Source organism: Quercus suber, unplaced genomic scaffold (assembly GCF_002906115.3).
Source record: "Quercus suber isolate HL8 unplaced genomic scaffold, Cork oak 2.0 scaffold_416, whole genome shotgun sequence".
Taxonomy (NCBI): domain Eukaryota; kingdom Viridiplantae; phylum Streptophyta; class Magnoliopsida; order Fagales; family Fagaceae; genus Quercus; species Quercus suber.
The window spans coordinates 376,220-393,113 of NW_027069867.1; the positions used below are offsets into that span (position 1 = coordinate 376,220).

Here is a 16,894-nt window from a genome sequence, read left to right on the forward strand (position 1 = left end):
TGGATATTTAGAACCTTGTTTGTGGGAAAATTTGGAATCCACTTATCCTTCAGGACATTGATTGAAATTCCATTACCAACACCTCCAACAGTGGCCAGCTTGGATAATGGGCATTGCAGCCATTAAACTTCTCCACACATATGAGCAATTAGGTGATTCTTTAGCCTCTAGGAAATTTGATCTTGGAAAGTACCTTGTTTAAAACACTAGTAGAGCAGTGAATCATTGCCTTTAACCATCCTCCACCCTTGTTTTGCCAACATGGCTAGATTAAAAGCTCTCAAATCCCGAAAACCCATTCCACCATTAAGAAAAGTTCAAATGTTCAATGAAAGATTAAACAATTATTTTATAAGGAACAATAATTTATTTTATTAAATTCATAACAAGAGTTGGCAGCACATGTTAATGAGCCAATGTTAAGCCCCACCTGTATAGAAAAATAAGTAAAAGTTAACTTTTTAGATGGTATTTATTTCAGGCGTGGAGTTTGGTTTTATGTTTATTTTTATTTTTATGATTATATGACAAAAATGTCATTTTAAAACATTTCCCATCATTTTACTTTTTATTTCCCATCCAATTTCACTTTATCTATATTTTACTCTTCATCTCCTTTCACTTTACCAATATCAAACTCATTTTCATTCACTTTACCATTATCAAACTCACTTAATGAGCCAGTTGATGGGCCCCACTTGTATAGGAAAATGGTAAAAGTTAACTTTTCAAATGGTATTTATTTTAGGCATAAAGTATTAATGTCTTTTTTTTCTCCTTTAATATTTACTTTTTCCCCACATATGTTTTCAAGATATAGAAAATATTTTTAATGACATAGTTGTAAATAAATTAAAAATAGTGAACTCCAATAATTTGTCAAAACTCGTCTATCTCTTAAATTAAGGAGATTATCTTCATTAAAAAAAATAAATGATCACGCTTCAATTTATCATTATAAATATATATATATATATATATGTATATAGCTCTATTCCTTTATTATATATATAAAAAAAAAAAGTAAACTGCACATTGCTTTTCATAAAATTAAAACAAAAAAAAAAAAAAAATCTTAGAAATGGCCTCCTAAACATCAATTTTTTTTTTTGGGGGGGATATTTTGAAAACTGTTTTTAAAAATGGGAGCTAAACACGTATAATGTAAAAATTATTATCTACACACTAGTTTCAATTTCAAAATTAAAAAAAAAAAAATTTCATACCATTTTAAAAAATAAAAATAAAAATTCTTCTACCAAACAAGCCCAATATTATAAAATTTGTAGCGACATTTTCATAATATTTTTGTTTTAAGAACCTAGCATTACCCCTTTTTTTTCATAAAGAAATGGAACCTAGCAGGCTAGCATTATTAAGGGAAAGGTAAAGATGTTAAAAGTTAAAACCAAAAAAAAATAAAAAGTCATTTCACCAAAATAAAAAATAAAAAATCAGGTTTCAAGCCAAGATAAAGTCAAGTCTTTAAGTTTAAATATCTGATTTTTCACTATTGTGCATTTTTGGTGTAGTGCTCATTCCATAAATATAAGTGTTTATAAAATGTGAGGGATAAGGATCGGGGTTCAAATCTCTAAGAGAAAGTTTTACACACTTATACATTTAAATTAAATCAAAGTAAAAATTCTCATCAAAACTAACACATGCCTAAATACTTATCTAGCTTTTTCCAAATCCCCAAAAAGCATGAATATTTTATATATTTATACCACATTACTGTACAACACCCGTTAAACTTAGGGTATGTTTGGTTGGGGTGAAAACAAAGAGAATGGAAGATAGGAAGAGGAAAATAGGGTGGAAAATGACATTTTCCACTATTTGGTTGAGAGGGAGAGGGGGAGAGAAAAGTGGTGGGGCCCACAAGTTTTCTCTCCTCCCCTTTCAAAATACAATCTCTCCAAATTGGAGTGAAAAGTGAGAAAAATATTTGGACAAAATTGCTCCCACCTCTAATTAACGCTTTGACTTTTACTTTGTAACATTGGCTTTTTGTTTTTGTTTTTTTGTTTTTTTTTTTTTTTCCCCTTTCTTTCTTTGGTTTTGTTAGGTGGTGGGTTCTTCTTCTTTTCCTTCTTTTTCTTTTTTTTTTTTTCCTTAATTTTTTTATATTATTTTTGAAAGAAAACACTTTTGGATGATTTTTTATGCTATTTTTTTAAACGTCCACTTTCATCTATACAATTTTTGTAAACAGTATAACGTATTATTTTTTGTTTTATTTAAGAGGGACATGGTGGTAAATTTATACAAATATTATTTTTAACCAAATCAAAAAAAAATTTCATCCCTCCACTTTTCCAACCTCTCAACCAAACACAAATGAGGAAAACCAAAAACTTTTATATCCTCCTACTTTTTCATCCTTTTTCTATTTTTTATCTTCTCACTTTGCTATCATCCTAACCAAACAGATCCTTACTTTTCCATTAGAGAGACTGAGAGAGTGGTGGGCAAGAGCAACTTACTTTACAGCAAAATTGTGAAAGTATTAAATTATTAATCATGTAATGGTTTGTCCTCAGAAACTATCCTCAAAATAGTGAAAGTCTTAAAAGGCTTTTCAAAAAGAACCTTTAGGCCTAAGCTCCTTTAGTTTTAGACCTATTCTTTGCAGAATCTCTATCAATTTTAAATGTATCCCACTAACATCCATCAATGCAAAACATTAAAAGATTCCAATAAATTAACTAAGTCCCAATAAAGTAGACGAATTTTTTATTGAAATGAACAAGCACTGTGTGGTCCTTTGAAAGAGAACATAGATTCCATTAATATAACTCAATAATGTATAGCCACAACATGGTACTCCACAATAGCATTCCCAGAGGTAAGATTGAAAAATTGTGTCTTTGCTTGCATAAATCCACGTGCAAACCGGAAAGCCCCAGTCCCACCTATAATTGGCATCATCACACAGATTGGATGAAACATTGCATTCCTACCCAAAATAGTGAAACTGCTAGTCTGCTACCATTGAATTTCCCAGTTGTGAAAACAAGGTTAACCTTGTTTTCACAACTGACCTATATAGACCTTGAACTCGACCCACATGCTAAGAGGTGGGTTCAGGCCCTTCTGTTAATGGGTCATCAAAATTAATGATTCAAAAATATTGACTAGTCCAAACAAGGTGGGTGATTTCTTAGTCTTCGATGCTTCAGCTTCTTTCACTGCACTTGGGTTTTTTCCTGATAGTGTGTCAAGGAAGTAAAAGACAGTGGAGCCTAGAGACTCTCTTTGGCATGAGTTTCAACATTCTTCTCCCATAAGGTTATAACTATTTCAAATGTTTTTAACTTTCTCTCAACATACATTTATACATAAATCAATCCTAAAATATGAAAATCAAATTGAGCTATTTACTCATAGTTCACAACCAGAAAAAAATATACACTATAACAACAACAACAACAACAACAACAAAAAAAAAAAGTCGCAATTGAAACTTTAAATACTATTGTTTATATGGCTCAAATCAACTTAAGATGACCCACATTTGGTCCAAGTGGCACCTCGAAAGGTACTAAATACGATCATCTCTTACTATATATATATATATATATATATGCACACACACACTTAAGATGTGTGTTGTAAAATATACATTTATTTAAGGCTAAAAATCCTCAATTGTCAAATTAGTTCTTGGAGTTTAATTTTTAATAGTATAGTATGCCACTTTGTTAAAATGAGTCAATTGAGTTCTTCCGCCCAAATCTATTAGCAAATGAAGCCATTTAAATATTATATATAATTTTTTTTTTTAAATAATACTAATCAAACAACACGATCTATCAAATGTGATTTGTTTACGAATTGGGAAAACTTCCAAGGCAAAAACCTCCCCGGGTAATTTTAAGGTGACCACTTTCGAGAATCCACTATTATCACAACAAGCAGTTACAAGTAAAGGAATCCCAGTACCTTATACTAACCTACAGCTGAACCCTTACCCAATACTCAATTGGACTTGTTATGTAGTAATTTCTCCTTTCAATGCACAGCTCCCAGTACGTGACTAATTAATCGATACACGAATCCAAGTACATAACTAACCACTAACTTGAGAAAGATGTTGGCTGTAAAGTTTTTCAGTTCATTAACACGATGAAAATCACAAAACTCCTTAGTTACAAAACTCTACGGCGTACAAATGCAACAGCTTCTTGAAAAGGAAGATGAACTAGGGCATATGCCTCTGGTCACAATATGCTTGTGAAAATTTTTTGCATTTAGTTGCATTCGCTATGACGGCTCTTAAAATAATCCTTATATATATTTAGGGTTGTGAGAAAAGAAAGCCTAAACATGTATACACGGATTGGTGTGAAATCATATCTAAAAAACTGATTTTTGTAAATCTCGATAAATAGGTTATCTATCGAGCAGCTGTTGAGCATTAGGCAAAAGCTGTCTTTCAAACCTCGATAGATGCTAACTGTCGAGATAACTGTCGAGTTTTAAAATTCAAAACTTCTTCACTTGTTTCTTAGATAGATTTGTGTGATTTTAACACTTGGACTCGAACTCTTGTTCCTTGAAGTATTAAACACATTCTAGATCTACCCAATTACAAGTAAAGTGCGTTTTGTCAAAGGATTAGCTAATTCTATATTGACATATGTTCCTAACATGATTCACATATGTCCTAACAATATATACAATTATTTATTCTACCATCTATATCTATCTATCTACACACACACACACACACACACATATAATTTGGATCCTCAAATTGGAGGATGCATGCAATGAAGACACGTGTCTCTTTCTCAAAGCATACAACGACACATGTCATTTCTTTTAAATCTATATACCTACAATATATATATTATAAAAGTTGGATCTCCAAACTAGAGGATGTTCACTACAGTGACATGTGTCCCTCTCAAAGCATAGTATGATAGCACATGTCATCTAGATTCACAAAGAGAATGATTATTCATCTGCTACTAATTCATTTCATTTTCTCTAAATTAATTTATTTAGGTAATGGCCCTTAAAGCCACTTTAGTTCATATTTGTTGTGATTAATTAATATTTTACAAAATCATAATTCTATTCATATTGAAGACAATAAATATCACCGTATATAAAATGTTTCCTTTTCATTGTCGTACGGATATATATTTTTTGTTTTAAGCCCACATGAATTATTATTTATTCATCCAAAAATGTTTTTAATTAACCACCGCACACCCTTGGTACGATGGTCAATCCACAAGTATAAGTGCTTGTAGGGTGCGGGGGCAAGGGTCGGGATTCAAGTCTCCAAGAAGGAGCTTCTCACACACATATATACTTAGATTAGACTAGCGTAGAATTCTATCTTATATAAAAAAAAAAAAAAATTCAATTAAGGGAAAAAAATTATAAATAAATCTAAATTATGTTATAACCTTTTTTTAAGAAAAAGTAATAAATGTGTTCATTCAAAAGGATAATGATTTGCTAGAAGACCATTTTTGCAAAAAGCTAATATTAGTACAAATTAATTAAACTGATTACTCTTCTTCCGATTCTCAAAAGGGAGAAAAAAAAAAAAAAATTTCCTCCTCTTCCATCCCTTAACATCTGTTTGTTTGTTTGTTTTTTTTTTTTTTTTTTAATAGAACCCCCTTTACACCCTTACATTTTAATTTTATTAATAAGAACAATTTTAAAAAAGACAATATAACTATTTTAAATGACTCATCAACAATTTTGGAAAAGAGAATATCATTATTTAAATGACTCATCCTCTACTACCTCTTTAAATATTTTAATTATTACCTTTTAATGAGAACAATTATGAAAAAGAGCAAACTATTATTCACTTACAATATTTAAAATTTCACTAATGACATATTATTTCTTTGGTATAACGTTTTTTTAAGGGGATAATGGAAGGACTCAAACATTTTCTATATGACATTTGTTTTGCACATAGTAGAGGGTTGCATGGAAAAACAATTTCAGACATTTCATGAAGCCATGGTAAGCTACCTATGAACATTTGTTGAGAGAAGAATGCTCGTACAAGCACTTGTAGTTCTCGCAATTGGAAAGGAGAATTGCGACACACCATACTTTCTGTATTGTTTCTAAGGCAGTTTGGATAAGGGAAGTCTCACCAATTCCAAGTGATACTTGGTAATTGTTTTTACCTAATTATGCAATAAAATTCTATCTTTGCCATTAAAACAAAAATAAAAAAAGTTTTTTATTTCTTTTCTTTTTTTACTTTAACTTTTAATTTCATGAATGCATCCTATTTGAAATTGTCTGTTTAATTTGTAGTATAGGTTTTTTCATTTTAATATAACTTTATAATATATTTTAAGGTATTTTTATTCCTTTTAGGGAATTTCTATGCAATTGATTTAATTTCTTTTTGTTGTATGTGATTTTGCCTAATATGTTTTGCTCTGGTGTTCTATGTTAGTTTTTCTCCCAAAAAAAGTTCTATGTTAATTATATTTTGTTCTCTTTTATCAATGAATGACCATCTATATGTCAAATTTGTTTGTACTTTACTATTTTATATAGAGTATCACATTTGTGTTTGTATTATACCTATTACTTCTTAAAATGTCTTTAGTCGCATATTTTTATAAATTTACAAATATATGTAACTCATGCAAGCAATGAAAAATGAATATAAAAATATGTTTTGAGTATAAATCTAATTATAAATTTCACAATGAAGAAAAAAATTTCTCAACCTTAAAAAATTTAGGTAGTCCAAGTAAAAAAAAAAAAAAAAAAGAAAACATTGAAATATGTATTGAGCTTAAATCTAATTATAAATCTCATGACGTAGACAATTTATTTATTTTAATTTAAATTGCTAATTAGTTATTAATTCATAGTTATATAACAATAATAGAATGTGTTTTTTTATGGGAATAATTGAATATGTGTCTGTTCATCTATTTGGGAAATCTTTACAATAATCCTACGTTTATTACATTAAGAATTTTGGTATTACTCTCAGTAATTTTAAAAAAAGTCTATGGTTGCAATATTTATAAATTTTCAAATGGATGAAACCATGAAAAGCACAAGCGCAGATATATAACTCGTATAATATAAAAGTTGGATCCTCAAATTAGACAATTGGCACGTCTCTTTCTCAAAGCACACAACNTCCAAGAAGGAGCTTCTCACACACATATATACTTAGATTAGACTAGCGTAGAATTCTATCTTATATAAAAAATAAAAAAAAAATTCAATTAAGGGAAAAAAATTATAAATAAATCTAAATTATGTTATAACCTTTTTTTAAGAAAAAAGTAATAAATGTGTTCATTCAAAAGGATAATGATTTGCTAGAAGACCATTTTTGCAAAAAGCTAATATTAGTACAAATTAATTAAACTGATTACTCTTCTTCCGATTCTCAAAAGGGAGAAAAAAAAAAAAAAATTTCCTCCTCTTCCATCCCTTAACATCTGTTTGTTTGTTTGTTTTTTTTTTTTTTTTTTTAATAGAACCCCCTTTACACCCTTACATTTTAATTTTATTAATAAGAACAATTTTAAAAAAGACAATATAACTATTTTAAATGACTCATCAACAATTTTGGAAAAGAGAATATCATTATTTAAATGACTCATCCTCTACTACCTCTTTAAATATTTTTAATTATTACCTTTTAATGAGAACAATTATGAAAAAGAGCAAACTATTATTCACTTACAATATTTAAAATTTCACTAATGACATATTATTTCTTTGGTATAACGTTTTTTTAAGGGGATAATGGAAGGACTCAAACATTTTCTATATGACATTTGTTTTGCACATAGTAGAGGGTTGCATGGAAAAACAATTTCAGACATTTCATGAAGCCATGGTAAGCTACCTATGAACATTTGTTGAGAGAAGAATGCTCGTACAAGCACTTGTAGTTCTCGCAATTGGAAAGGAGAATTGCGACACACCATACTTTCTGTATTGTTTCTAAGGCAGTTTGGATAAGGGAAGTCTCACCAATTCCAAGTGATACTTGGTAATTGTTTTTACCTAATTATGCAATAAAATTCTATCTTTGCCATTAAAACAAAAATTAAAAAAAGTTTTTTATTTCTTTTCTTTTTTTACTTTAACTTTTAATTTCATGAATGCATCCTATTTGAAATTGTCTGTTTAATTTGTAGTATAGGTTTTTTCATTTTAATATAACTTTATAATATATTTTAAGGTATTTTTATTCCTTTTAGGGAATTTCTATGCAATTGATTTAATTTCTTTTTGTTGTATGTGATTTTGCCTAATATGTTTTGCTCTGGTGTTCTATGTTAGTTTTTCTCCCAAAAAAAAGTTCTATGTTAATTATATTTTGTTCTCTTTTATCAATGAATGACCATCTATATGTCAAATTTGTTTGTACTTTACTATTTTATATAGAGTATCACATTTGTGTTTGTATTATACCTATTACTTCTTAAAATGTCTTTAGTCGCATATTTTTATAAATTTACAAATATATGTAACTCATGCAAGCAATGAAAAATGAATATAAAAATATGTTTTGAGTATAAATCTAATTATAAATTTCACAATGAAGAAAAAAATTTCTCAACCTTAAAAAATTTAGGTAGTCCAAGTAAAAAAAAAAAAAAAAAAGAAAACATTGAAATATGTATTGAGCTTAAATCTAATTATAAATCTCATGACGTAGACAATTTATTTATTTTAATTTAAATTGCTAATTAGTTATTAATTCATAGTTATATAACAATAATAGAATGTGTTTTTTTATGGGAATAATTGAATATGTGTCTGTTCATCTATTTGGGAAATCTTTACAATAATCCTACGTTTATTACATTAAGAATTTTGGTATTACTCTCAGTAATTTTAAAAAAAGTCTATGGTTGCAATATTTATAAATTTTCAAATGGATGAAACCATGAAAAGCACAAGCGCAGATATATAACTCGTATAATATAAAAGTTGGATCCTCAAATTAGACAATTGGCACGTCTCTTTCTCAAAGCACACAACAATAACACGTCATTTCTTCTAAATTATTATTTTTTTTTTTTCCCTTAAAGTTAGATCCTCAAACTAGAGGATGCATGCAAAGATGACACGTGTCTCTTTCTCAAAGCATACAACGACACATGTCATTTCTTCTAAATTAATTTTTTTTTTTAAATGAAATAAATTTATTTTTTTGGTTATGACTTATGACTTTTAAGACACTTTAATTCATATTTGTTGTGGTCATTTATGTCAATTTTAAAAGATTTATGTCTTATTTTTCATTTTTTTTTTGTAATAATGTAAAATGACTACTATTATTCCTCTTTAAAAATTGACTTTTGCACTACCCTTTGATTTGAATTATTGTCATTTAGGATTATTTAAAGTTTTTTTATGCCCTTTTTTTTCTTTAAAAGGAATCCGTTAAGGTTTTAAGGTATTTTTATGGCATTTTTCCACAATTATGGCACCTAAAAAAAAAAAAAAACCAAGAATATCCCAAAATTTGGGTCAAAAAAGAATATCCCAAAATTTACTTTTCACTTAAAAAATACCAAAAAAATAGTAACTTGGCATTATAAATTTATAGTACAAGAAACAATTGAAAAGAGTAGTAAAAAAATAGGATTATTTAAAGTTTTTTTATGCCCCTTTTTTCTAAAAAAAGAATCCGTTAAGGTTTTTTTAAGGCATTTTTTTTTTCCCACAATTATCGCTCCTACAAAAAAACCAAGAATATCCCAAAAATTACTTTTAAAATAAAAACTACCAAAAAAAGTTACTCGGCATTATAAATTTATAGAACAAAGAACAATTGAAAAGAGTAGTAAAAAATTAATAATAATTGAAATGATAAGAACCAAGAATATCCCCAAATCTACTTTTAAAATAAAAACTAAAAAAAAATAGTTACTTGGCATCTATATATTTGTAGGGATATTGGGCCTAGGAGTTCATTACCTATTTGTATATTGGGCCTGTGGCCCAAGCCAAGGATGAGGGTTTGTCCGAGGAGAAGGAAGCTTTGTCAGAACAAACTGTGTTAGTAAATAAAGAAATTAGTTTTGGTCATAATGACTCAATAGGATGGGCCAAGAATAAATGTCCCTCGGCTTGCCAAGGCCGAGGTTCGAAGAGGTAGTTTGTCGACCAAGATAACGTTCCAGGAAATTCTATTGGTGCAGATAAGTAATGCAGAGGCATCAGACAGAGAGGAGTCCTAAAATATCTAAGGAAAAAACTGCTACCTCCACATTAAATGCACTGTAGTTAACTCCCTGACTGTATTAATGTGAAAGTGATATCTGAACAGTAGATTTAGCCTTACAGCTACTACATGAAAACTTATGGGAGGTGCTGATGATACAAGTATTAACGCCAACCATCTGTCATGCACGTGAAGCGAAAAGGATGAAAGGAAGAAGGAGTATGAGAGAAGGAGGAAGAAACGAAAGAGGGGGATCAAAAATCAGAAAAAGAAACACTGTAGCAATCTAAGACCAGACTTGTAACCACATTTAAAAGCATTATATAAGAACTAGTCTCCTCAAATTTTGCCGAGAACATTTTTTTTCAATTTAAACTTGTCTATTTTCACTCTTTTGTCACCAGCCTACTATACTTCTTGTTTGATTAACTAAACCCCAGTTTTCTAATCTATTTTCTACAAATTAATTGTTTTGGGATTTTTGAGCCTAAGTCCATTCATATTTTGGGCTAGAAATTCAAATCTAGTTCTTACAATATTTATTATACAAAGAACAATTGAAAAGAGTAGTGTAAAAAAAATAATAATAATAATTGAATGCAAATTGTACTCCTCATATCTATTATATGTTAAGAAATTATTCCTACATTGAAATTAATTTTTTTTGTTTGCTCTTAAAGGTGCACTAACTCACTCAATATCTTTTTATTGGAAATGAATTTTGGCAAATCCACCATTGGATTGCATCTTCTTCTTATATCCTCCATATTTGCAAAATTTCAAGAAAATTAAAGATCAATAGCTATGTTATCAATAAATTTTTAAATTGCAAGTTTTTGTAATTTAAAATTATGCATAAAATATAAAATTATAGATTATATAGTAAATGATATTCGATTGATACAAAAATTGACATGTGCATTAAGAGCGTAAAGAACATGTAATTCAACGATTAGATTTTCAAAATATGTAGTAATATTTATTTTATTAAGTGAGTTTGTAGTCTAAGGTTACAACTAATTTTGTAACTAAACTTTGTCCATCCTTAAATTACCCCAATCATTATTCTATCCATTTTTCAGTTACAATGGTATATATCTTAACATTTAACGTATGAAAGACTCCAACGGATATAAGACCTAAGGCCCATCTAAACATGTTTCTAATATAACTGACATTATTAAATTCCCGTGAGTTGCTAATATAACTGGAGCATCTCCCAAGTATATAAATAGAGAATTTTCTTATGCTGATAGAACACAAAGGTGGAGAAGAAGAAAACTACACAAAAAATATTGGTTACTAAGAATTTATATCAATCTTCCATAGGTAAAAATATTTCAATTTTTTTTTTAATTTCTTATTTTAAACTAAATTTCATTTGCTATTAAGAAGTTTTTAACAATCTTCTTAAGGTAATCGATTATTTGATTTTTGAATTATTGATACAATTTTACAGATCCAAAGAGCATGTTCATCGTTTGAAGATAGATTCACAAAGCTCAGCTATACGATCTTAATTATCTTATACCAAGACAAGCACTCCTTTTTGTTAGATATTTCTGATTTACAGGTACAACTATTTCAATTATATTTTTTTTATTATCCTTAACTAAATTTCATTTGCTATTAAGAAGTTTAACAATCTTCTTAAGGTAATCGATTATATTATTTTTGAATAATTTATGCAATTTTACAGATCCAAAGAACATGTCCATCGTTTGAAGATAAATTCACACAGGCACACAGCTATATGATTTTATTATCTTGTACCAAGATAAGCACTCCTTTTTGTTTTATATTTCTGATTTACAAATAAGTGTCAATATCTACTACTACTATTATTATTATTATTATGGTGGTGGTAGAAATCTCCTACTCCCTACCCGAACACCTCTCTTGCAATTTACAAAAGCCAACTATATTCTTACATTAAATAAAACCAACTAAAGGTATATATATTTAATTAGAATTTTCTTTTGCGTTTAATCACATGCCAAAAATAGGGAATAATAATTGTTACTGTTTATTATAAACCAACAACTAATTAATGCATTTTATGGTCCTTTAAGAATTAATTTGGAACACAATATTTGTCACACATGTTTGTGACACAAAAATATACCTACAAACTTAGTCGTACCCAAAATGAAATTGTGTGACAACATCAAAATTAATTAATTTAATCATTTCTATTGGTCTATGAAAATGAAACGCACATTTAATTTATTTATTAATAAATAGAATCAATAGATGCGAGAAGTTTACCTTGACATCCACCAACAAGATAGGGATTTCCTTCAAAGCCGAAGTCGCAAGTACATGTAAAAGTCGTACTCATATTATAACCCAATAACGAAGAACCATTTGCAGACCGACAGGTTGAGTGAGATGAATTAGTTTCCATTACAAGAGACGATAAGGTTACATTTATTTCCCAATTTAATACCACAGGAACGTGAGACATTTTTTTGAATTCAAAGTGGTTTGTTAAATTTTCCTCGAACCACTTCTGATCTACTAAGGAGCCATAATTGCAATCTTTGGCGCTCGTAAAATTTCCAAACTTTCCCCCGATATTTGAGGTAAACACATCGAGATCTGAAGGGATTGTGCTTTTGCAACAGTCGATGCCGGTGCAGCTGCTGCCGTTTGTCTGTCTGGTGACGTTCTCACAAACGGACATGCACCCACCAATTAAGCCACCTCTGGATCGAAGCCAAGCAAAGTTGCCACAACCCATGGCAACGAATATGTTTCTCGATTTTGTGAAAAAAAAGGGACTTGATGCTAAGCTCACATTTGCATAGCTCCAAGTCACATTCTTAGTCTCAGTCTCAGGACACCACCATGACATAGGATAGTTGACGCGAAGTGTGCCCTCCAATGAAATGTCCAGCACCTCCAGATCTAATCTTCTCAAGAAAGGCTTGGGAGAGCCAAGAGTGTGGTTGCAACCTATCGCAAACCAATCGTCAACGTAGCAACCAGGTTCAATTCCAAAAGGGTATGGAATTGTAAGGTTCCCACAAACTGCTGCTGCTCCACTACATGAACTGTTTGCCAGACCCACTGCTTTCGTAAATACATTCATTGACCACAATAAAAACACCAGTCCCACCGTCATACCCATATCTCTGTGTCTCTCTCTCTCTCTCTCTCTGATGATGATGAGGAGTCTCAGTGTGAAACAGCATGGCCAAGCCCTGACCTCTTATGATAAGCCCAAACAAAAAAAAAAAAAAAAAAAAAAAGGTTGTGTTAACGTTAACCACAAAATTTTTTTACTTTTACCTGACACTATTTTTGTCTTTTTCTACAATTCATGTCAAAATTATTATTATTTTTTTTTTTGTCTTTTCTGCACTTAACCGGCACCAGCGGCATTCTCCCACAAAAAAAATCTAGAAATTTTATGGAAATTGCATAGGCGACCAAAGTCAACAAGGAAGTCAGCAAAAATCTAGCAGCCGATATAGACGAGCGGGGCTTTTAATTCGGAAATTGATTCCAGGACCTACAACTGTCGGTAGCTTTTAAATTTGTCACTTTAGTAATCCATGTCCTATTAATATTAGGACTTTCTCTACTATGTATGTTGTGGTTAAGGGTGCCTGTAGGCTGGATTTGGCAGGTTAGTTTTAGATTTTTTTATTATTTTATTATTTTTATTTTTTATGGGAGGTTAATTTTAGTTGATAAATTACAAAAAAAAAAAAAAAAACTTAAATTTGATATAAGATATACTTATATAGACTAACGAAAAATAAGAGAGAGAGAGAGGGGGGTTCAATAACATCTAGTGTAACTAAACTATTAGATTTAAGTAGATCTAATGGTAAAAAAAATACACTCATTAATACTAATATTCTGATAATGATCTCATTTATTATCCTTATTTATAACATTCCATACCTATCTTTAATACCAAAAATAGGTACATTTTTCTCTCTGCTCTCTCTTTCTCATCCACTATACATTTCTCTCTTTTCCATTACTCTTCCACCTTCATTTACATAAAGTTCCACCTCCACAGTCACATAGAATCTGATGAATCAAAAACTCAAACTAATTAAACATAAGGCTAAAGTAAATAACTTAATCACAGGTTGTTGGTTTCCCAGCTTTACTAAATACTTGTTAGGCATTATTACTGCGAAATTAACGAATGTGCTCTATGGTAGGCGAGATTGGGAGTCAATCAAACCTTTGATTTTGTATTGTAGCATTTGTTAGGTTATCTTTCAAATATGAATGATGTGTTATGTAATAATCTTTGTCCCAAAACTCTTAAGTTTTTAATGCATTTTCTTTCTACCAAAAAAAAACTTGGTCATATTTTCTGTCATAGGCACAACTTTTAAGTTAATATGTAAGAAAATGACAAATAGTTTTGTCAAATAATTGAAATTGCGTCAGTGCTTTCAAACCTTTGATTTTGTATTGTAGCACTTGTTAGGTTATCTTTCAAATCTGAATGATGTGTTATGTAATAAACTTTTGTACCAAAACTCTTTTTTTTTTTTTTTGGTCAAACCCAAAACTCTTTAGCTTTTAATGCATTTCCTTTTTACCAAAAAAAAAAAAAAAAACTTGGTCATAGTTTCTAATACAGGCACAGCTTTTAAGTTAATATGTAAGAAAATGACAAATAATTTGTCAAATAATTGAAATTGCGTCAGTGCTTTCAAGGCCTTGTTTGGTTGTGCATTTTAAACAACATTTTTTAGTTTTTAAACAGCATTTCACGCATTTTAACACACTTTTTCACCCACACGTATTTCAAAAAACAATAAACAACAATTTTCAAACTACTCTACCAAACACCCCCCAAATCTTTGATTTTGTATTGTAGCACTTGTTAGGTTATCTTTCAAATCTGAATGATATGTTATGTAATAAACTTTGTCCCAAAAGTCTTTTTTTTTTTTTTTTTTTTTGGTGGGTTAAACCCTAAACTCTTTAGTTTTTAATGCATTTCCTTTCTACCAAAAAAAAAAAAAAAACCTTGGTCATATTTTCTGTCACAGGCACAGCTTTTAAGTTAATATGTAAGAAAATGACAAATAGTTTTGTCAAATAATTGAAATTGCATTAGTGCTTTCATTGCAGTAAGACTTATCCAAGTGAAAATCAATAAGGCAACTCTAGATCTACAGTTCTACCCCAATGGCCATTAGGTTCACATAGCTGGTATGGCTTTCACACTCAGAGATGTCAATCACAAGCTAATTTTTGCCAGTTTGTGCAATAATGCATTTGCTGCATTCAATATGTGGCTGTGGAGGTTAGTTTCAATTTTTAAGTTATTTACTTCAGCCTTATATTTAATTACTTCGAGTTTTTGATTTATCAGATTCTAGAGGGCTGTGGGTGGAATCTTATAAAAATGGAACCTCGTGAACCCGACACAACATGACACAAATTTAGTAGGTTATGGATTGAGGTTTAATGCTTGAACACCAGTTATTATTGCAAATGGGCCTCAACTAGGATTGGACTTGTTATCTCTAACACATAAAATATTATATCATTCTTCTTATAGTGTTTTTGTGGGATCCACACTTTGAAACTTTATTCAAAGATGATGTATATATTTGATGCATGGAAACCTTTTCTAGAGAGTGAATAGGCTATCAAAGATGGGAAGATCCTTGATGCAGAACAACTTAAGCTTCCCATCTAGATTAATCTCACAGTAAACTTTAGGTTTCGGCACCTAAGGTTTGTTTGGAATCACCACTAAACACAATGCTAGGTTGTCTTGCATCAACCCCAAGGTCCACAAATTAAAATCGGACCTGTTTGGTTTCTTCCATTTAAATTTTTAAATAATGTGACAGTGAATGCAGCTCTAGATTAGCAATATTTAGGTGATGTTTGTTTTGTCGAAAAATATTTTCAATTAAGTGTCTGACTAGCAAAGATTATTTTTGCCAATTTATTTTACTATTCAACTTATTTTTGGTATTATTCTTGAGTCCCACTATACTATTTCAGTTAATTTTTACTTTTATCTACCGTACTTTCAACAAAAAAAATTTAGTTTCAGCAAAATAAGTGGATCCAAACAGATTCTAAATTTTTTTTTTTAAATAATATGTTTTCCAAGGTTGTGGTTGCATTCTAAAAAATGCTTCCCAAAAAATAAATAAGTGTTTGGTTCCTAAACCACAGTATACAAGTTGACAGTATCAAAATTTTCGAATCAAAATCAAATCATAAAAACCCATACATAAGCGCAAGAGACACAACACAAAGGCCATAAAGACTGATGTACGGCCCCCGCGTCATATCCTACATTGGGCCTTGGGCCCTGGCCTGGGTATATGGCCCATGAAGCCAATCCCCTTATACCCGGCAGCCCACCCCCGGGCCACGCGTACTGCAAGCCCGAGCCTTGCTTCTTCATCGTTTCTCGGCAACACCTTTCCATGGAGTAGATATTTGACTCACGGGAAGACCTGCACTGTACCTACCCGGCCGCGCCCCGGAGAGCCACCGCTCCCGAGGACTATCGTGGAGGCAGGAACCAAGTTCCAACGCCACCCTCATAATTTCCCACTCCTACCTGACCACCCACTTACGATCGATAATAGTGGACCGCCGGTTGCACTCGTTGGCAAGTAATTATGACCTCTCCACTAAACTATGGCCTATAAATGCAGGAAGTTTGGAGAAGAA

At 30.4% G+C, this 16,894-nt stretch overlaps 1 protein-coding gene across 1 annotated transcript in view; it reads right to left on the reverse strand.

Moving 5' to 3' along the window:
- LOC112040647 (wall-associated receptor kinase-like 3) overlaps positions 1-13,425 on the reverse strand; it is a 29,837-nt gene extending 16,412 nt beyond the window's left edge. Inside the window, 1 exon segment of the mRNA XM_065761503.1 lies at positions 12,479-13,425. Within this exon segment, the coding sequence (XP_065617575.1) occupies positions 12,479-13,343 (865 nt within the window). The 5' untranslated portion in view covers positions 13,344-13,425.
- Positions 13,426-16,894: the final 3,469 nt, after the last annotated feature.